Genomic DNA, 22,648 nt, shown 5'->3' on the forward strand with positions numbered 1-22,648 from the left:
ACTAAGGCATACACCTCCTGAACTGATGGCAACTCTTTACTACCCAAGATCTGCACCTTGATGGACTCATATGAAGGATTCAGCCCTAAGAGGAAGGCAAAGACCCGTTGCTGAGATACAAATGACTTGTACGCCTTTGCATCTTCATCACACTTCCAATTCGCATTCTGGTAGTGATCAAGTTCTTTCCATATCAATGTCAAATCAGAATAGTACATCGAGAGACTCCTCTCCCCCTGCTTGCAAGTAAAGGATTCAGCTTGCAGTTGGTATATCTTGGCATAGTGTCTCTGCTCTGAATAGGTGGACTTTGCTTGTTCCCATATCTCACAAGCAGTTTCAGCCCACATAAAAGTCTTCCTTAGCTGTGGCAGCGTGGAAACCAAGAGCCATGACATCACCATACTATTCTCTTGTTTCCACCCATCATATTCAGCACTTCCGTTCTTCGGTTCCTTCACTCTCCCATTGATGTATCCTATTTTCCCCCTAGCAGTGATGTAGAGTTTTATTCCCCTAGACCACTCAAGGTAGTTCAGACCATCAAAGGGAATAACAGCCATGGGGAAATTCATATCCATTCCCCCACTCACTCCATTGTAGCTCCCTGAAATCTCTGAAGTAGCAGAATTCTCAAACGACATGGTAAACACAAAGTTTTTTTATCTAAACTCTCAACACTTAGGATCCCTCCTTATATTGACAAAAGCTCCACACACAACATTCAGTTCTGGACTTAATCTGAGCACAAGAAACAGCACCAATTTCCAAAGAAGAACCATGACGAAACTGATTTTAAGATCTGCATGAAGAACAGTCCCAACCTACTGGTTTTCCAGTAAGTTCCACCACAACATTAATCAATAAGAGAGATCCTAACACACATGAAATCAGACTAACGAGTAGAGAAATCAGGTCATCTATGACCTACAGTCACCTTTTCACAGGTACAGGATCACACGATCCAACAAATAAAAAAAAAAGGTATAACCCTCACAAAAGTCTGCCGACATTCAGTGGTTTGGATTCATTTGTTCTCCACTTGGTACACGACCAAGGAAAGAAATATAAGAAGAAAGAAAACTTTAGGGTTGTACTAGTTGCAGATCTGATTTGATCAGCCCAAATTCAGTCTCCTGTTCTGCCCAGATTCAACAACTTGAAGAGAAAAAACTTGGTTGCCCAGATTCAACAGCCTTGCTCTGATACCATCTAAATCCGATTGAAATATGAGTAAGTAGAGAAGAGAAGGGAAGAAGAGAGAAAAGAAGAAGAAAGAAAGGAAGAAAAGGTTTGGAGCAATTCAACAGTGCTGGCGGTGCTAGCTTCTATTATATTATATAGGGCGGTAGAAATAAGAAGGGAAAAGACTCTTGTGCCCCTGCTGTAAGTGAGTACAATAATAGAAATAACAAAAAATAAAAAACACTTTAACTAGCCAAACAAACCCTAACACAAATAACTAAATTATTTCAACAATCTTCTTTGACTCCAGATCCTGCAAAACACAATTACCAGGAAGAAAGGTCACGAAACAATTCAAATTCTTTGTCAAAGAACTAACAAACAGTAGGTTGGTATGAAGTCTAGGGACATGTAAAACAGAAGACAGAGTTATATCATTGGTCACTCTAACTGTCCCTTTCCCAGCAATAGGAATATGTGAACCATCTGCTATAGAGACTCTGTCTCTATCAGAACACAACTGATAGGAACTGAAAAGGGTAGGGGCATTAGTCATGTGCTCAGATGCTCCTGAGTCTATAATCCAGGGATGTCCCTCCTTACCTGAAGTGGATGCAAGATTTGTAGTTGCATATGAACTACCTGTATGTGCAAAAGAAGAGGTGTAGATGGCTCCTACATTCTGTTGTCTATCTAGAAGGCTAGTGCTAGGTGAATCTTTCTTACTCATAAGCTGTCCAAACCTCTCCAATCTGTCCTCACTGCTGCTACTGCAATGGATTCCCAATCAGTTTGGGAAAGAGGGACCAAAGAGTCTCCTGTAGTGGCTACATTTACATTTCCCTTCTTGTTCCTTATCCGGGTAGGCATAAGATTTGGATAAAGCTTCCAGCAAGTGTCCCTGGTATGCTTAGGCTTCTTGCAATAATCACACACCAAGTCCTTCTTATCTTCCCTTCTAGTCTCACTACTCCCCCTGTCTCCATTCGGCTTAGGTTTTGTTGTACCAACCATAGCCGACTGGTCAATCCCATGCTGTCTCAGCATTACATTCCTCCTACTCTCCTCTCCAGAGACAAAGGCATAGACTTGAGAGAGTGTCACACCCTCCCTAGAAAGAATATGCTGCCTAGCAATGTCAAATTCAAGGTTCAACCCTACCAAGAACTCAAAAACCCTATTCCTCTCTACCAATCTGTGATAGGTTGCTGCATCATTTACACTTTCCCATACCACAATTTCTAAGTGATCTATTTCCTGCCATAGGGTTTTCAGCATGGAGAAATACACAACAAGAGGTTTTTCTCCCTGTTTCATATTTATCACCTGATTCCTTAACTGATAGGCCCTGGTTTCATTTTATTTCTAAGAGTAGGTTTCAATCACTCCATCCCAAATCTCCTTAGCAGTATTAGCCCATAGGAATTTTTTTGCAATATGAGGTAACATAGAATTACACAGCCAGGACATTACCATGTAATTCTCCTACACCCATCAGAAAGAGTTTGTATCAGGTTTCTTCTCCTCCCTAGTGAGATACCCTAATTTTCCACAAGCACCAATAGCCATCTTAGCTAATTGTGCCCACTCCAAATAATTTGTACCATCAAGTTTTACTGTAGTAATGATCCCAGACCCAAAAATATCACGACTACCTCCAACACCTAGTCCCACAGTACCGGTAGATTTCATCTCGGTATTCCAACTCTCCATCTTACTTCAAACAGTTCAACAGTAAGAAAAAGTAGATTGGAAACCTACCACAAACAATTTAGTATCACACATAGAAACAAATCCTTCTGGAAGAAGAAAACCCTAGTTGGAGAGAAATCTCTCTCCTCCCCATGCCTCCCAACAAAGAGAAGAGTGAATCGATCACTCCAAGAGGCTCAGAAAAATCCAGAAACCAAACCACACTCTTCAGGAAATCAAAAGAAAGCTAACAATACCTAGCCGCCCAAGATCAGATAAAAAACAAAGAGTCCAACTTTTCTAGGACTCTTCCCCGTACTCCAGTTCTTCCTGATTTTGATGACGAACAGTAGATCACCTTCCTAATGACTAGATCCCACCAAAAAAAATTCAAGAATAGGGCTACATGATAATGCTCTCGAAACCCTAGTCGCTGCTCTGATATCAAGTAGAAAGCTTGCTAAATTAAAAAATATGAAATAAAAGGAGTTTCTTGAAGAAAGAAGGAAGAGAGAAGGAGAAGAAGAGAAGAAGAGAAGTTGAAAAGAAAGGAGAGCAATAATCTGGCCGCCCCCTTCACTTATTATTTATACTAAAAATAATAGAGCAGTACAAAGACAACTATGCCCTTATAGGGCGGCAAGACATAAAACAGCATATATAAGACACAAAAACATAATAAAATTTGGACTCACATAACTACTGTGGTCCCCACCTCCTATCTAACAACTAACATAAAACATCTACTCATAAAAAACATCATAAAACTGATTAATCTTCAACACAAAATTTACACAGTGCCAGATTAAATGAAACCTCAAATATTCCCAATTCCCAAAATTCCTTTAATAGAATTTTACATGAAATACCAATTAGAAATTCTCAACAACAATATAACAATGTTATTAAGCCATCAGGAGTCAAGGAAACAACAGATTGTACAACTACAATAGGAAAAGAATAAAGGGCCTTATATAAAAAAGAGGAAGGGGGATAACAGCAAAACAGAAACCTCAATATTGCAAATGGAGGTACATTACTGACAGTTAAGGGATTCATATAAGGGTCACATTAAGCAAGTTGCAATAGTCAGAGGTTATAAACAAATTACTCCATAACTTCTACATTTTTGTAAGTTGGATTTCTGTCGATACTCAATAGTTAATTTGTCAGTCCTGAAACTACAATACTCGGTGAAGAGAAGCAAATATTAGTTGGACATCTACTACTACATAATGCGGATACCTGACTTGGATGGAACAGGGGAGTGAACACAGAAAATCTACTTAAAGCAGATCTCTATCTTTTAGGTCCACTATTAATGCCATTCCATGTGCCTCCCTACTTGTCAGAAATTTAGGTATTTCCATTGTCATATATAAACAGGTAAGAGCCAATCTATCCAATGCAAAATCAGATGTGTTCACAAACAATTCCTTTACAATATTGGTTCAGAATGATACTGAATTGTTTAATGTGCAATTGCCAGCTAGCAACAAAACACATCTGTGTCAAACATAGCGATACCAACAATCCCCAAAAGAAATTAGAAAAGTATTTAGTTCCTTTCTGTTCAAGGAAAGGCGATTAGAAGTTTAATGTATTGTTATTGCAAAAGAAACACGATTCCGTTCAGAAAAGGTCCAATAACTGTAGCAGGTTATCAGCAAGTCATTATTCACTTTTAGAAAAGAGATGTTAACCAATTAGATGGGTTGATTACTGCTATGTATTGTGATATTCTCTTTTCTCTTTGATCAATAACAGAAAGTTTTATGAATAATATTTGTGAAATTTAATTACAGAATAGGGGAGGTAAACTATCTTAACTCCCCAACAACAAAAGGACAAAGAAGAAACTAAAAATTAGCCCAAAACAAAGAACCCTTAGCCACCCCTTGCTTAGCTAACCCATTAGCCATTGAGTTAGCACTTCCCTTCACCCATCTGTATTTCACCTCTAAATCCTTACTCAGCCATTTAAATTTTTTCTTCTCATTGCTGTAGCTCCACAAACCACTGTTGTCTCCTTTCAGCCACCTAATCACTCACCTCCGAGTCCCCCTCAATAACTAAGCATCTGATGCTGAATTCTCTTGCTCTTTGGATTCCTTCAAGAACTGCTAGAATTTTGGCCCTAAGAGAGTCACCCTCTCCAATTGACCCATAGAAAATGACAATAATATACCCCTCCTCATTCCTAAACACACCCCCAATCGCAGAAGGCCCTGGATTCCTTAAGCTACATCCATCAAAATTCAGTTTTATGAATCCAGCAGGAGGGGGGTCCAAGAGGGTCTATAGGTCCTCTTACAAAGAGCAGCAGTAGCTACCTCTTTCCACTTTCTCAACAAGTCAGCCATAGAAAATTCAGAGAATATCTCCATTGATTTCAGCCAGTGAGCTACCCTTAAGTGTATCAAGTCTATTAGGTTTTCTGTGGTTCTTTCCTTGTCTGAAAAAATTCGTGAGTTTCTTTCTTCCCATATTGACCAGCACACTGCAGCCCTAATGCTTCTCCACATAACCTTCCCCCTTTTCTTAGGCCATCTAAAGAACGAGGGAGAGAACAAGCATTGCACACTCACGGGAGGATTCCGAGTACACCCAAAAAGGAAAAGCACCCACTCCCAAAAAGTCTTAGTAACCCGTTTCCCCATCAGCTTTGCAAAGAATACACCTATTGGGAGGTAAACAACAATTGGACCTCTTTCTTTGAAGGAAGTCAATTGTGTTAATTCTTTCCAGGAAAATTTCCCAACAAAAACTACCAACCCGAGGAGGAATGGGTTTGCTCCAAATCTCTTTAACAGGGAATGACAACCCAAGAGGAGTAGTAGGTTGAACTAATGTCTCAAAAAACGAAGCACAAGAGAAGTCGGAGGAGGAAGGGGTCCAGATTCTGGTGTCTTCCTTACTGGGGTTCAAGAAAACATTTTCAATGATGGCTAGCAGAGATGAATCAGAAGGAACTAAGAAAGAGGAAATGGGTTCATTTTTCAAACCTGACAAAGCAAACAAAGAGGGAAATTGGTCTCTCAGGGGTAAGTCCCCTGATCAATAAATTTCCCTTTTCCTAAAGATCTGTCAATAATCAGATAAAAATACTCACTACTAGCAGTCAACTTTTCATAAGAAATACCACCTAACATTAACCATTGCAATTTTTATTTTATACAACTTTACATGGCATAACAAAGCTTAAAGTCAGTTTCCTTTCACTAAGAAGATATCATCCAAGAAAACTCTTATGTAAGAGTGAACAACTTATGAGAGAAGTAAAAAAAACAAGGTCATCATGCTTGGAATTCAAAAGCAAGAATAGGACAACCTTATTGTTAAACCTTCCTCTCTGGATCACACCAAAGCGATGTTGTTCATCAACCACAGCAATACGCAATGCTGAAAAATCCACTTTATCAGCTATTAGGCTGTGGGTTCCAATGACTAGTGAGATATCTCCAGATTGCAGACCCTGTCAACCAGCAAAGTCATTCATAAAATGTAACTAAATTTACAGGCAAGAACAGAGAGAAAAACACAAAAAAAAAGGGGATGAACACATGATAATGCATGCCTGACGGATTATCCGTGCTTGTTTTGATGATGTTGAACCTGTAAGTAGAGAAACAGATGGCTTAAACTGATCCTCCTCCATATTCTCCAGCAAAGAAAGAAAATGCTCATAGTGCTGGATAGCAAGTAGTTCAGTTGGAACCATGAAAGCTGCCTACAGATGAGATGCAAGCAGATATAAGCATTAGGGAAGTGCATTTCAAACAGAGAGTTTAAGAAACTAAGACAATTCAGGAGAAAAACCAGAATTAGAATGTCATGACAACTCAAAAATGAGCAATCAAAGCAACAAAGGTTCTACAACGCTAAACCTGATAACCTGAGCCAATAACCTCCATGCAGGCCAAAAAGGCAACCACTGTTTTCCCGCATCCAACATCCCCCTGAAAGATATTCAATGTGAACAATTTCAAAATCTTATAAGTTGAAAATACCATCTCTTAGTATATTTTCAAATAAATAGCAATAAAATGACCAGTTGTGCAAGAGCCAAGAGTAAAGAAAATAGAATCCTAAATCATTAACCAAAAGAAACAAGGTAACTGAGAATCTAATCCCAATACATCTTTTTGTGTTTTTATCACATCTTCTCATGCCATTTTATGCTTTCTGACTAATGGCAGAAAAATCCTATAGAAATACAGAGAGAAAGCTGAGCATATAAGCACTGCTTGTCCCCAACACAACTTTCTCCTAATCCCTCCCTGGTTGAACAGTCTACCATGAATTAGTTGGACCATGGGACCCATCTGAGTGAAATATTCACTGTTTAATCTAAGACCCTGGACTCATAATGTGTTCTAAATGCCAAGACTGATCAGAGGCATATCTTATCCAAACAGGTTTTTTTTTTGAGAATGGTGAATATTATTAATAGGAAGGATAAGATAAGAATGTTGAGGGGGATATTTCCTCCAAAGCTGAATACAAGGAAGTAGCCAACAGGCTAGAGATTACACCGAGAAATCATCTTCCCACAAAATAGTATTCCAGTGATCAACAAAATGCTTAGAATGAAACCCCTAAAAAGATGACTAATGGAAGCCCATTTCACCAAGGTTTTCTCAGCAACTGCACACACTTTCTCAGGGGAACCAGCCTTATCTTCAAACAAGCAGTTGTTCCTCTCTCTGCAGATGCACCAACAAACCACCAAAGTAGAAGCTTTCCACAGAACCTTGCCTTCTTAGAAAAAGCCTGACCATAAGACTCCTGTGAGAGGGGGCTAACCCACCAAGGTCCAGGGGGCTAACCCAGTGCATACCAAACAGACTCCTGTGAGAGTAGCTGCAGAAAATAAGGAGGTGTTTAGCAGTTTCCTCATCCTCCCCACCTAAACAACAGTGGTTAACAGCAATCATTCCTTTCTTCCTCAACACATCTCTGTTTTGCTACAATCAGCTATGTTAGAGTCCGCTAAAGAGGGGTATTCTAGTCTTTTCCATTTAAGTAATATGTTAATTATATGTCCCATACATAAGTAGGGGCATCTTTTACTTTGTATACTGTTTTGATAAATATAAATATATGGCCGACTAGGTGAAACTTTTAGTCTTCTCAGTTACTTTTCTCCTCTTCTTCTTCTTCTTCTCTCCCTTCTCTTTTTTCTATCTCTGTTCGACTGGACTATTTTCACATGGTATCAGAGCACCACTAATAAAGGAGAGAGGAAGACTACAGCTTCAGTCAATCAGCTCTCTCTCCCTCCCTCTTTGTCTTTTTATTTTTTTTCTTCTTTTCTCTTGTCTGCACAACCTGGCGTAGGTGGTGGAGAAGGCTGCGGCAACCCCCAGATATCTGCGGCAATCTATTTGACAGTCCTAGGGTTACAGTGGCTTGATTACTGGTGGGGTGGGGGGGGGGGAGTGCGACAGTCCCAATGAAAGAAAAAAAAAATTTTGGACTACTGTCACCATGCGTGACAGCCGTGGTGGTTATAGTTGTGGTGGTCTGAACCTCTAATGAGCAGTTTCAAGAGGGATATTTTGTGGTTATAAAACTGTTTGTTCACTGAAGTGGCCGAATGTATGCTAGGGCAGGTTCGTGGTGATTATGAGTGTATTGGTAGAGGTGTAAAATGGGTCGTCAGAAATGGCCGAAAAAAATTGACAAAAAACTTAAAATTTTAAATTTATATGAATTTTGATGTATAAAATTGCTTATATATACAATAATTAAATAAATTAGTACAATAAAATTAAAAAATATTTATTTTATTAATATATTACATACTATATTATTATATAATTATAATTTATATAATACTATATAAATATATATAATATATGGGCCGAGCTACGGGCTAGGCCATGCCGGCAGGCGGGCCACGGGCGGCACGGCCTACTCGGCTCTACCGTGCCGGCCCGGCCCGTGGACCTAAAACCCCAGGCCCAACACGGCCAGCGGACCATCGTGTCGGGCCGGCTCAAATTCATGTCTGGCCGTGCCGGGCCTCGGGTGACACGACCCGTTTTACACCTCCATGTATTGGTGTAGTATTCAAAGAACAATAGCTACAGTGTTTGGGATTGAGATTTTTTTTTTCTGGCGGGCAGAACCAGCTTCGTAGATTGAAATGGCATCGATGGGTGATGTGAGTGGTGACCAAAAATTGAGTGTGGTGATCTCCTCTAATTTTTCAAGTGTGCAGATGACATCCATCAAACTTAACGGTGAAAACTACTTACCATGGGCTAAGTCAGTGGGCTAAGAAGAAAGTGAAACATGTACAAGAGGAGAAACCTACTATTGAATCTCCGGGTTTTAGTGATTGGGAGCAGGAGGATGCTCAAGTCAAGGCGTGGTTGTGGAATAGTATGGAGCCTAAAATTAGTGTTAACTTCATGTTTTTAGACACAACAAAGGATATATGGGAACACGCTAAGAAACTCTATTATGGAAACTTCAGTTTGTAGCAAGGAAATCAGACCCTTAAAGAATATTATGCCAGTATGAAAAATCTTCGGAATGAACTTAATGTCTATCATCCCTTATCTCTAGATGTCAAAATTCAACAACAACAAAGGGAACAACTAGATATTACCCGGTTCTTGGTGGGGCTGAAAGCAGAGTATGAACCAATCAGAGCACAAATATTAGGGGGTCTGCTCTCCCTACTTTAGAAGAAGTATTTGCCCGTCTTCGTAGGATCTCTCTTAGTCCCACAGAGAGTACCATATCTCCCGACAAATCAGCACTTGTTGGAACTCGAGGAGGATCTTATGGGCACAGAGGAGGTGGTCGTACAGTTAAAAGAGGCCATGGTAACCCTATGTTTGGTCGTAGCAGTGGTGGAGGTCGTGATTCAGGGGGAGGCTGTGCCAGAGGAAGAGGAAGCACTACTAGAAAATGCCCACATTGTGGGAGAGATGGACACACAGTTAACTTTTGTTATGATCTGCATGACCCACCATCCACATGGGCTAATCATGCAGTTGTTGGTGGAATTGAAGCCAGTGATACTCAACCAGTTGATCCAACACCTTCTTCAGTCACAACTACTTTTGGGAAGGAGATGATAATTATTTCAAGAGAAGAGTATGAGAGATTCCTTAAGGCCACTTCCCATCAGAATACTGCCACCCTTACTCATTCAGGTATGGCCTACCTAGCATCCAAACCTTCCCCCTAGATAATTGACTCTGGAGCCTCTGATCACATGACCGAGACTCTAGGTGTGTTTTCCTCTCTTTCTCCAACCTCCACATCACATAATGTTACCCTTGCCAATGGATCTACTTCCCCCATTTGCGGTGTTGGTAATGTTAACGCAGCATCTCTTTCTTTGTCTTCTGTTTTATATGTCCCCAAGTTTCCTTTTAATCTTATGTCTATTAGTAAACTAACCAAATCCCTCAATTGTTCTATCACATTTTACCCTTCCTCTTGTGTTTTTAAGGATCTCACGACGGGGAGGAAGATTGGTGGAGGATATGAAACTGGTGGATTGTATTACTTTGACGGTGGTGGTTCTACAGTTGTACTTCAAACCTCTTTGACTCCTCTTCATTGGCATTGTAAACTCGACCATCCATCTCTTAAAGCTTTCAAGCTCCTTGTTCCATCATTGAGTCGTCTGTCTTCTTTGCAGTGTGAGTCGTGTCAGTATGGAAAACACCATCGGGTTTCCTTCAGTCCTAGAATTGATAGTTGTATGTTGAGTCCTTTTGCTTTGCTTCATTTAGATGTTTGGGGTCCATTTAGAATTGAGTCTTATAATGGTGTAGAGAGAATGGGCCGAATGGCCCATAGGAGGCTTTTATTTGTTTATGTTTCTGTTTATTTTGTTAATGGGCCTTCTAACTAATGGGCCTTTTTATACTTCTTTATGTTATGCTTAATTAAGCTAATCGCCTAATTAAGGGACTCTCTGTAAATACCAAAACTTTATAAATTATGTTTTAATGAAAAGGATTAGGGAAGAAAGAAAACATTCGATTGACTTCTCTCTAAACCCTATTGCCGCCAACTTCTTCTTCTTCTTCTTCTTCTTCTTCTTCTCTCCTCTCCTTTTCTCTTTACTACTGATATCTAACACCTTTTCACAACTTTTAAATCAGTCCTCTCATTCCTTAGGACTGTTTTTCTTCTTGGTATCAGAACGGGCTCTCTTTCTCCTCTTTTTTTCCATACACAGTGTGTATGGAGAGCTGAATCGAATGAGTGATTGAAGAAATCTTTTAGCCCAGTTGTTAGTGGATTTTTGGAGAAAAGGATGTTGTCTTGGTCATCATTCTGACAAACCCTGGAGTTTTTTGCCCAAAACCCTAATCAACTGGAGAATTCTGTTTGCGGGCCCCACAAGGAGCTTAACCTTGGCGCTCAGTGATTGAAGGGGTTCTTTCTCCTTTTCTTGAAGATCGATTCAAGTCTTGTGGTGTTCTGTAAAGCCTACAAGGAGCGGCTGCTGTTTTCTGATTTCTCCCGTGTTCCGTGTGAGACATAGCTGGCATATTCAACTTCATAGAGGTTGGTATTTGGTGTCTTTTTTTTTTCCTGTCTTCCTTGCTTGTTATTTGAAGCTATTTGAAGTTCTTTTGGAGTTGTTTGAGGAAGATGGGTATCTCGGGAGTTGAAAATAAAGTGTGGGGCTGAATCTGGATAGGTTTCGGGAGCTCCCGTAGACTCACTGTTGGTTGTGACCACAGTCAAGTTGGATGGAACCAACTATCTAGCATGGTCGCAATTAGTAAAAATTCATGTTTGCAGTAGAGGCAAGTGGGGGTATATCTCCGGGAGCAAGAAAGCACCCCCGGAAGATGACCCATCTTATGAAAAATGGATGCAAGAGAATTATACCGTCATTGGATGGTTAGTGAACTCAATGCAACCACAAATTAGTCAACATTATTTATGGATGAATTCAGCCAAGGAAATATGGGATAGTGTGGTTGAAACTTACTCACAAAAACTAAATGTGGCCAGGGCATAAGGTAAGGAGTGATATGAATAATTTAAGGCAAGGGGAGAGACCTTTAGCTGTTTACTTCTCAATGCTGAAATCTCGTGGCAAGAGATAGACCTAATGGAAACTGTTGTCTGGGAAAGTACAAATGAGAAAAACAGGGCATTTGAATTCTTGACAAGGCTGAACCCCGAGCTTGACATCACCAGACAGAATATCTTAGCCAAGGATAATTTATCATTTTCTCAGGCCTATGCCACGGTGAATAGTGAAGAGAGCAGGAGGCTGGTCCAGGTTCAAGGGACCATCCCAAGTGACCATTTTGCTAATATGGGGCTGAAATCGAAAGTGACTACAAGCAGTTCAGGTGGTTCAGGAAAAAGGGAAGTTGTATGTGAGTACTACAAGAAACCAAAACATAAAATAGATAAATGTTGGAAATTGCATCCGGAACTCCTTCCACCTCGTTTCCAAAAGAAGGCTGATAATGTGAAGTCAGGAAGTGCCAACATAGCCACTATTCCAGATAATGAAAGGTGCTTAACTGATGAGAAGACTGCTATTGAACAATTAGCAGTTATGAAGGCAGAATAATGAGAAGTATGGGAGGATGATCAGTCGCCTAGAGAGTGCAGCCTCCTCCTCCAACCCTTTGGGAAATCCAACTACCTCTGCATTTGCACATTCAGGTATACGTGCTACTGCCAATCATGCAACTATCTCAGGTAATTGTAAGATCCCTTGGATTATTGATTATGGTGCTTCTGATCATATGACCAGCCTTTCCACTTTATTTATTTCTTATGATTTGCTTCCTGGCCATGATAAGATTACCCTAGCTGATGGCTCACTTGCTCCTATCTCTAGCAAGGGAACCATCAAGGCTACAGACTCCCTTTCTCTTCCATCTATTCTTTATGTCCCTAAACTGAATACTAATTTATTGTCTGTGAGTAGCCTAACTAAATCCTTGAACTGCAGTGTAACCTTCTTTCCTTCTTATTGTGTTTTTCAAGACCTGAAGTCTCAGAAAGTGATTGGGAGTGATCATGAGGCGAATGGAATATACCTGCTACATACTCCTAGACAAATCCAAGGACAACTTGGGAAAACTGCTTTTGGATCTACCTCTTCAGAGTCCTTTATTCGTGTCATGTTATGTCATTTTCGTTTTGGTCATTTATCTTTTTCTACTTTGACTCATCTATTCCCAAAACTGTTTAAGGGAATTAACTTGTCCGGTCTTCATTGTGAGTCTTGTGAATTGTCAAAACATTGTAGAAACAATTATCCTTTGAGTAATAAAAGATCATCTTCTCCATTCCATATTGTGCACTCTGATGTATGGGGGCCATACCACTTACCCTCTAAGGCTATAGATATTTTATCTTGTTCATTGATGATTTCTCACAATATACTTGGTTATTTTTTATGAGATCCCGAGATTAAGTTCCTAAACTTGTGAGGCAGTTCCATGAATTTGTTCTTACCCAATTTGATACTAGAATCAAAATATTAAGATCTGACAATTCAAAAGAATACTTTGAGAAAAACCTAACCTCTTATCTCACTGATTTTGGGGTTATTCACCAAAGTTCTTGTGTTCGTACTCCAGAACAAAATGGAGTAGCTGAGAGGAAGAACCGTCACATAGTTGAAGTTGCAAGAAGTATCCCGTTTGCCTCAGATGTCCCTACAAGATTTTGGGAGGATGTTTTTCTCACTACAACCTACCTAATCAACCGTATGCCATCCAGAGTGTTGGGTTTTAATCCCTTTAGCCTCCTTCATCCGGGTAAGGACCTTTTTCCTATTCCCCTTTGTGTCTTTAGTTGTACTTGTTATGTACACATTTCAAGTGCCCAGAGACATAAGTTTGAACCAAAGGCCCACAAGAGCATATTCCTTGGTTATGCCTCCACACAGAAGGGTTATTGCTGTTTTGATCCAAACACCAGAACTCGTTATGCTTCAACAGATGTTACCTTTGATGAGTCCACTCCTTTCTATGATTCTTCTCTGGGGAAGCACTGTTCAAAGGGGAAGAATTTGTCACAGTTGTTTGCACTCCCACTTCCTGTCCTGTTGAGTCTCCTCTTGAGCCTTCTTCATTACCTCCTCTTCCCCTCTTTAATCCCAGGTGATACCAATAGCAAAGAACCAGAAGTGAGCAAATTGTTTCCTCTACATCACATGAACCTCCTACACTTCCAATCACTGAAGAGACAACAGGTATTGATACTATCCCTTGGCAGCCGCCCTTCCCAGATCTTGATGTCCCTATTGCTATCAGGAAAGGTAAAAGGAACTGTACTGCACATTGCATTTCCAAACATCTTTCCTATGGTTTTCTTTCTCCTTCATATTATGCCTTTCTTTCTTCGGTTACTTCTAACCCTATACCCAGGTCTGTAGTAGAAGCTCTTACTTTTCTAGAATGGAGGGATGCTATGAGAATTGAAATAGATGCTCTGTATAAGAATGACACATGGGAAGTGGTTGATTTGCCTGATGGCTCCATTGAGAGGTACAAAGCTAGGCTGGTTGCAAAAGGCTATAAACAAACCTATGGTATTAACTATCTGGAGGCCTTCGCTCCTGTTGCAAAAATGACATCTGTGCGGGTTCTACTATCTTTGGTTGATCATTCAGATTGGTCACTCTATCAGTTAGATGTGAAAAATGCACTCTTGAATGGAGAATTACATGAGGAAGTTTATATGTCTCTCCCACCAGGGATGTATGGCACAGATATGGAGGGAAAAGTGTGCAAGCTGAAGAAGTCTCTCTATGGACTTAAACAGTCACCTAGGGCATGGTTTGAAAGGTTTAGGGCTTCCCTTGTTAATTTTGGTTACATATAGACTCAGTCCGATCATACCCTCTTTGTGAAGAGGAGAGATTCATTGGTGGTATATCTTATATTCTATGTTGATGATATAGTAGTGATCGGTACTGATGTGACAGGGATTGATGATCTTAAACCTTTCCTTCATATAGACTTTGAGATCAAAGATCTAGGGGAGTTGAGGTATTTCCTTGGCACAGAAGTGGCTCGGTCTAAGGATGGAATTTTTATCTCTCAACAAAAGTATGCGCTAGACTTGCTCATTGAAACAAGCAAGATGGGCGCAAGACCAGTGGCTACTCCTCTTGATATGAGTCACAAACTTTCTGCCTTTGATGGAGGAACTATTGAAGGATAAGGGAGTGTTTCAAAAGTTCTTGGGGAAACTGCTATATCTTTGCATGACTTGGCCTAACATTGCATATGCTGTCAGCTGCATTAGCCGGTTCATGCATGCTCCTAGGGAAACTCATATGGCAGTAGCAGAACGAATTTTATGTTGTTTGAAGAGTACTCCTGGGAAGGGCATTCTTTTTGCTAAGCATGGTCATATGAAATTGGAGGCTTACACAGATGCTGACTGGATGGGAAACATTGATGATAGGAGGTCGACTTTTGGATACTGTAGCATGGTAGTAGGTAATATTGTTTCTTGGAGAAGCAAGAAACAATTAGTTGTTGCCAGATCTTCAGCTGAGGCCGAATACAGAGCTATGGCTCATGGAGTTCCTGAGTTACTTTGGCTTCGATCCTTGATGGAGGAATAGAGTGTTGAGTATGATAAGCCATTGATGCTATATTGTGATAATCAGATCGCCATCAACATTATTCACAATCCATTGCAACATGATAGGACTAAACATATTGAAGTTGATAGGCATTTTATCAGAGAAAGAGTGGCTTCTGGGAAAGTTTCTCTACCATTCATTACATCTGAAGAACAGTTAGCTGACATTCTTACCAAGGGAATCTCCAAGGCCAAACTACAACATGACACTGGCAAGCTGGGCATGATTGACATCTATGCTCAACTTGAGGGGGAGTGTAGAGAGAATGGGCCGAATGGCCCATAGGATGCTTTTATTTGTTTATGTTTCTATTTATTTTGTTAATGGGCATTTTTATACTTCTTTATGTTATGCTTAATTAAGTTAATCGCCCAATTAAGGGCCTCTCTGTAAATACCAAAACTTTGTAAATTATGTTTTAATGAAAAGGATTAGGGAAGAGAGAAAACATTCGATTGACTTCTCTCTAAACCCTATTGCCGCCAACTTCTTCTTCTCTCCTCTCCTTTTCTCTTTACTGCTGATATCTAACACCTTTTCACAACTTCTAAATCAGTTCTCTCATTCCTTAGGACTGTTTTTCTTCTAATGATTACCGATATTTTGTTATTTTTGTTGATGACTATTCAAGAATGACATGGATTTATTTAATGAAAGAATGAAGCAAAATATTTTCCATTTTCCAAAAGTTTCATGCTGAAGTGTGTATACAATTTGGTGTTTCAATTATAATTCTTCGTTCAGACAATGGCAGAGAATATTTTCTTTCTTCATTTCAGCAGTATTTGGAACATGGCATTATTCATCAGGCATCCTGTGCAAACACCCCTCAACAAAATAGGGTGGCTGAAAGGAAGAACCGACATCTACTTGAAACAGCTCGGTCCCTTCTTCATCATATGAATGTTCTTAAACGTTCCTAGAGTGATGCAGTACTTATTGCTTGTTTTCTCATTAATCGCATGCCCTCGTCCATTCTTCATGGTCGTTCTCCGTTCTCTATCTTATTTCCCACTTTGTCTCTATATCCCTTCACTCCCAGGATCTTCGGGTGTGTGCTTTGTTCAAAATTTTGGTCCTGGTCTAGACAAGTTGGATGCACGCTCCATTAAGTGTATCTTCCTTGGCTACTCTAGGACTTAGAAAAGGTATAAATGCTACAATCCTATTACTCGTGTTTCTACTGTAGCTACAGTAGTCCGAACTAGTAAGGAGAAGAAGAAAGAGAACGACAAGAAGAAGAAGAAGAAGAGAAGAAGAAGATGATGAAAGAACTGTCGAACCTGATAGCTAAACCCTATCAGTCGACCTCTTAATAGTGATTAGGCTTCTAATTAAATGCACAAGGACTAAACTGCCCCTACTTAAGGCCTTTGTAAACAAATCTGCCCATTGATCACCTGAGCTTACATGTTCTGTGCTTATCTCTCTAGTAAGAACCTTCTCCCTCACAAAGTGGCAATCAATCTCTATGTGCTTTGTTGTCTCATGAAAAATAAGGTTGGATGAGATATGGAGCGCAACTTGATTGTCACAGTAAAACTTCATAGGTGTATCCATGTGGAACCCGATTTCTTGTAGGAGATTCCTCAACCACACTAATTCACATGTAGTGTGTGCCATGGCTCTGTACTCGGCTTCAACACTGCTTCTAGCCACAACCGTCTGCTTTTTATTCTTCCACGTCACAAGATTTCCTCCAAGAAATGTGCAATAACCTGTAGTAGATCTTCTATCAGACACAGAGCCCGCCCAATCTGCATCCGTGTACCCAACTACTTCAAGTTTTCCTCCTAGTTTATACAATAGCCCACGGCTCGGAGCTCCCTTCAAATATCTTACAATTCTAAGAACTGCATCCCAGTGAGATATACGAGGGTTCTGCATAAATTGGCTCACCACACTAACTGCAAAGGAGATGTTTGGTCTCGTGATAGTAAAATAGTTCAGCTTCCCCACTAGTCGTCTATACCTTCCAGGATCATCAAATATTTCCCCTGTATCACTGCTCAACTTAAAATTTGGTTCCATAAGAGTCTCAGCCGGTTTTGCACCTAACAGTCTTGTTTCGTCCAATAGATCGAGAACCTTTGGCACAAGTTTACACCTTGTCTTGATCTAGCAACTTCTATACCCAAGAAATACTTCAATGTCCCGAGGTCTTTTGTTTGAAAATGATTATGCAGAAAGACCTTGAGTTTGTCGATCCCCAATTTGTCACAGCCAGTTATGACAATATCATCCACATAGACCACTAATAAAATCTTTCCAGCTTCTGAGTCATAGCTGAACACTGAGTGATCAACCTGGCATTGTTTCATTCCAAAATTCTTCACCACTTCACTAAACTTCCCGAACCAAGCACGAGGCGATTGTTTCAACCCATAAATTGCCTTTTTCAGTCTGCACACCTTACCAGCCTCCCCCTGAGCAACAAACCCAGGTGGTTGCTCCATATATACCTCCTCTATAAGGTCACCATGAAGGAAGGCATTTTTATGTCAAGTTGAAATAAGGGCCAATCATACATAACTGCCAGGGAAATTAACACACAGACAGAGCTAATCTTAGCCACTGGAGAGAAGGTCTCCATATAGTCCACTCCATACAACTGTGAATACCCTTTAGCAACAAGTCTGGCTTTCAGACGCTCCACACTACCATCTGGCAAGTATTTAACAATATACACCCATTTACAACCCACAACATGCTTACCAGGAGGAAGAATAGTGAGCTCCCACGTGTGAGTATGCTGAAGAGCAGAGAGTTCCTCCTCCATTGCCTGCCTCCACCCAAGTGAACTAAGAGCCTCTTGGACATTGTTAGGTATGGAAATAGATGACAATAGTGAAACAAACTGGCGATGTGAGGCGGAAGGGCGAGATACTGAAACAAAATTGGAAATGGGATGGAGAGTAGAGCTACGTTTACCTTTCCGTAAGGCAATGGGTAGGTCTAGTCCTGAAGGTTCAGCAATAGGAGCAACGACAAGATCCGCAGACAAGGTAGAAGCTGGAGGAGGGGCCGGTGTCGTTCGACGTGTATACACTTGCCGAATTGGTGGTCGTTCAGTAGGGATCTGCACTGGATGAGGTGACGAGTCAACTCCAACAGGAACACCCGGAACGGGATCACTGACCGGAAGAGGAAGAGGAAGTAAAGGTGGAGACGAAGATGCTTCAGTTCCTGAGAAGAAGGGAACAGATTCAAAAAAGGTGACATCAGGACAGACATAGCACTTCCGAGTAATGGGATTGTAACACTTGTACCCTTTTTGAGTCCAAGAGTAGCCAAGAAAAACACACTTAATGGAGCGTGCATCCAACTTGTCTATTCCAGGACACAGATTGTGAACAAAGCACACACAGCCAAAGATACGAGGTGTTAATGGAAAGGGAGACAAGGTGGGGAACAAGATAGAGAAGGGAGACCGACCATGAAGAATAAAGGAGGGCATCAAATTAATGAGGAAACACGCAGTAAGTACAACTTCACTCCAAAACCGTTTAGGAACACTCGTATGATGAAGAATAGACCGAGCTGTTTCAAGGAGATGACGGTTCTTCTGTTCAACCACCCCATTTTGTTGAGTGGATGCACAAGAAGTTTGATGAATGATGCCATGCTGTTCTAAATACTGTTGAAAGGAAGTTAGAAAATATTGACGACCATTATCTGAACGAAGAACTTTGATTGGAACACCAAATTGTGTACGTATTTCAGCATGGAATTTTTGAAAAATGAAAAATAATTCACTCCTTTCATTAAATAAATCCATGTCATTCTTGAACAATCATCAATAAAAGTGACAAAATACTTGTAACCATTATAAGACTCTATTTTGATCGGGCCCCAAACATCTGAATGAACCAAAGCAAAAGGACTCAACATACGACTTTCAAATCTAGGACTGAAGGAAACACGACGATGTTTCCCAAACTGACACGACTCACACTGTAACACTGACAAATGACTCAAAGACGGAACTAGTATCTTGAGTGCCTTGAGAGAAGGATGTCCCAGTTGACAATGCCACTGTAGAGGAGTGAAGTCTGAAGTGCAACTGACAATCCACCACCGTCAAGGTAATACAATCGACCAGCTTCATGCCCCCCACCAATCTTCTTCCCCGTCCTGAGATCCTGAAAAACACAAGAGGAAGGGAAAAAAGTAACATAGCAGTTAAGAGTCTTAGTTAATTTACTAACAGACATAAGATTGAATGGAAACTTAGGGACATATAGAACAAATGATAAAGAAAGAGAAGCCATGTCAACATTGCCAACACCACAGATGGGAGAGGAGGAACCATTGGCAAGGGTAACAGTTTGAGATGTGGAAGTTTCAGAGAGAGAAGAGAACACACCTGGAGTCCCGGTCATGTGATCAGAGGCTCCAGAGTCAATAATCCAACGAGAGGTTTTAGATGACAGGCAAGCTATACCTGAGTGGGCAAGAGTAGCAGTAGTGTGCTATGAAGTGGACTGAAGGAACCGCTCATACTCATCACGCGGTACACTCACCATCTCCCTTCTGGAAACAGATGTAGATGTGAAAGGAGTTAGGTCTGCCTGTTGATTATCACTGACATCAACCCCACCAGCAACAGCATGATTGGCCCATTTAGGGAGAGGGCGGCCATGAAGATCATAACAAAAATTTACGGAATGCCCTTCCCTACCACAGTGGGTACACTTCCTTGTAGAGCTGCCTTTTTCTTTGCCACGGCCTCCCCCTAAGTCACGACCACCACCACGACCTCCTCGGGAGGCATGTCCTCCCCCTTTCGTACCACGTCCACCTCCTCTGGCTGTCACAAAAGCTGATCTATCAGACTGTGTGGGATTCTCTGTCTGTCCAAAGAAATCCTGCGAAGCCGAGCAAACACTTCCTCAAGTGTAGGAAGGGTAGAGACCCCCAATATTTGGGCCCTAACTGGTTCGTACTCTGATTTCAACCCCACTAAGAACCTTGTGACATCTAGTTGTTCCCTCTGTTGTTGCTGAACTTAAACATCTGGAGTGAGAGGATGATAGACATTGAGTTCATTTCTGAGGTTCTTCATACTGGCATAGTACTCTTCTAGGCTTTTATTTCCTTGTTGCAGACCAAAGTACTCCTGATAAAGCTGATATACCCTTGTAGTATTATCTTGCCCAGAATACAGCTTCTTGGCATGTTCCCATATGTCCTTAGCTGTATCTAAGAACATGAAGTTGGCACTTATTTTGGGTTCCATACTGTTCCATAGCCATGTCATGATTTGAGCATCCTCCTGTTCCCAATCATCAAACCCTAGGGAGTCAGCCGGTGGTTTATCTTCTTTCACATGCTTCACTTTTCTCTTTGCCTTGAGAAAAACTTCCACCGACTTGGCCCATGGAACATAGTTCTCACCATTCAGTTTAATTGAGGTCATCTGTACACCTAGATAGTCAGAGGAAACCACCACACTAGGTTTCTGATCACTACAGCCATCTCCCATTGCTGCCATGATACTCTTTCAATGCTGCCTCTAATCTGAATTCCCAATCACCAACTAAGTGCTGCTGTCAAGAGTTTGATGTTCCAGAACCTACAGCAGTCCCTAAACACAATGATAGATACACACGCCTTTGTTCTTATCCACACCACTACTGATTTCACAAAAAAAAAAAACACAGACTACACCGACATTAATTCAGCACTTACTAACCACATGCAAGCTCTCTTACAACTACTCAATAGAGTTTGTGCATCACAAGCACCACCACACAGCCATAGCTGTCACACACAATACATTGCATTACACCTTGCATTACACCTTGCACCATTCGGCCACCTACAGTAGCAGCCCTTACACCATTTGGTCACTGTAAACACAGCCTAATCTTGGAATTTTTCCAAGAACCAGGGCAACAACCAACCTAGTTCTCTAGGTTCTGCTCAGTCCTCTCAAGTTCTTGAAGATTTTCAACCCAGAAATACCAACAACACACAGAGGAGAGATAACCAACCTTCGTTTGAGAGCTTCAGCCAACCATTCACTGCTGAAGTTGTTTTCTTAGGAAAGGAGGTTCTGTGCACCAGAAAAAAGAAGAGCTGTGATGTTTCAGGCCTGGGACGAACCACTTTTCTCCATTGACAGCCCAGAGAAGAAAAGGAGAGAACTGAAGCACGAACTGAAGTTGTCACGAACTGAAACAGGTCACGAACTGAAGTTGTCCCCAAACTAAATCATTTATAGCATGCCATATTTCCTCTTGTGAGAAAGGTGCTTCAAGGGAAGCACTTTCTTGCTGTAAAAACTGAGAGTAAAATAAACCATCCAAGATTGGCCTCCCCACCTCATTTGCTCAGAAAAGGTCTTCATAAAGCTTCCTTGTCTCCTATTGAACTCCCTCAAAGTTAATTTGATTGATAATGTTAATCCTTCTCCTTGGATTTGCTACCTTCTGAAAGAAGGCGGTATTGTTGTCCCCTTCTTTTAGCCAATTTTTCCTCAACCTTTGTCAGACATGTTCATGGGCCGGGCCGGGCCGGGCTTTCACTCTGTATTAATAGATTTTTTTAAGGCTCAAGCCCGAGCCTGGCCCTCATAAAAAGCCCGAAGCCCGGGCCTGGGCCCGAGCCTGAAATTTAGCCCATACTATTACTATTACTACTACTGAAGCGACTGAATAGAGAGAGAGAGAGAGATAGAGAAATTATAAAGAAAAGAATAAAATATAAATATATTAAATTATAAATATATATTTTAACAAATATTATATTATTTATATATTTTATATAATATATAAAATACATATTATATATTTTATAAAAAATATAATGCTGAGTCGGGCCAGGCCGGGCCGGGCTTAGGCCGGGCTTTTTTGACAAATCCCGAGCCCGGCCCAAAACACAGTCGGGCTTACTGTGTTAGGCCCAAGGTCAGGCCCACGGGCCTAATTACATGACCAAGCCCGACCGGGGTGCGGGTCGTGCCGGGCCGGGCCATCGGGCTACCCGGCCCATGAACAGGTCTAGTCTCCAAGCAATCACTTCCATGCAAGAAAGGCAATAGACCTCATCTCTAGCTAAAGATCTTTGCACAATTTCATCCCCCGATAATGTGGTGTTTTCCTCCTTTAAGTTTTTCGAGCCACTATTGCTTCCTCAATGTAATACACCCCA

At 40.9% G+C, this 22,648-nt stretch overlaps 1 protein-coding gene across 4 annotated transcripts in view; it reads right to left on the reverse strand.

The window, feature by feature from the left end:
- LOC104609933 (DEAD/DEAH box RNA helicase family protein) overlaps positions 1 to 22,648 on the reverse strand; it is a 123,813-nt gene that overhangs the window by 16,267 nt on the left and 84,898 nt on the right. For all 4 annotated transcript variants that reach the window (XM_088903463.1, XM_010276366.3, XM_088903461.1 and 1 more), the window contains 3 exons: positions 6,765 to 6,836; positions 6,455 to 6,607; positions 6,209 to 6,352 (listed from right to left, as the gene is read on the reverse strand). In XM_088903463.1, coding sequence (XP_088759589.1) covers positions 6,209 to 6,352; positions 6,455 to 6,607; positions 6,765 to 6,836 — 369 coding nt within the window. The remainder of the gene's footprint in view (positions 1 to 6,208; positions 6,353 to 6,454; positions 6,608 to 6,764; positions 6,837 to 22,648) is intronic.

The sequence above is a fragment of the Nelumbo nucifera genome, chromosome 4 (assembly GCF_055504915.1).
Source record: "Nelumbo nucifera cultivar China Antique chromosome 4, China Antique-T2T, whole genome shotgun sequence".
In the NCBI taxonomy this organism is placed as follows: Eukaryota; Viridiplantae; Streptophyta; class Magnoliopsida; order Proteales; family Nelumbonaceae; genus Nelumbo; species Nelumbo nucifera.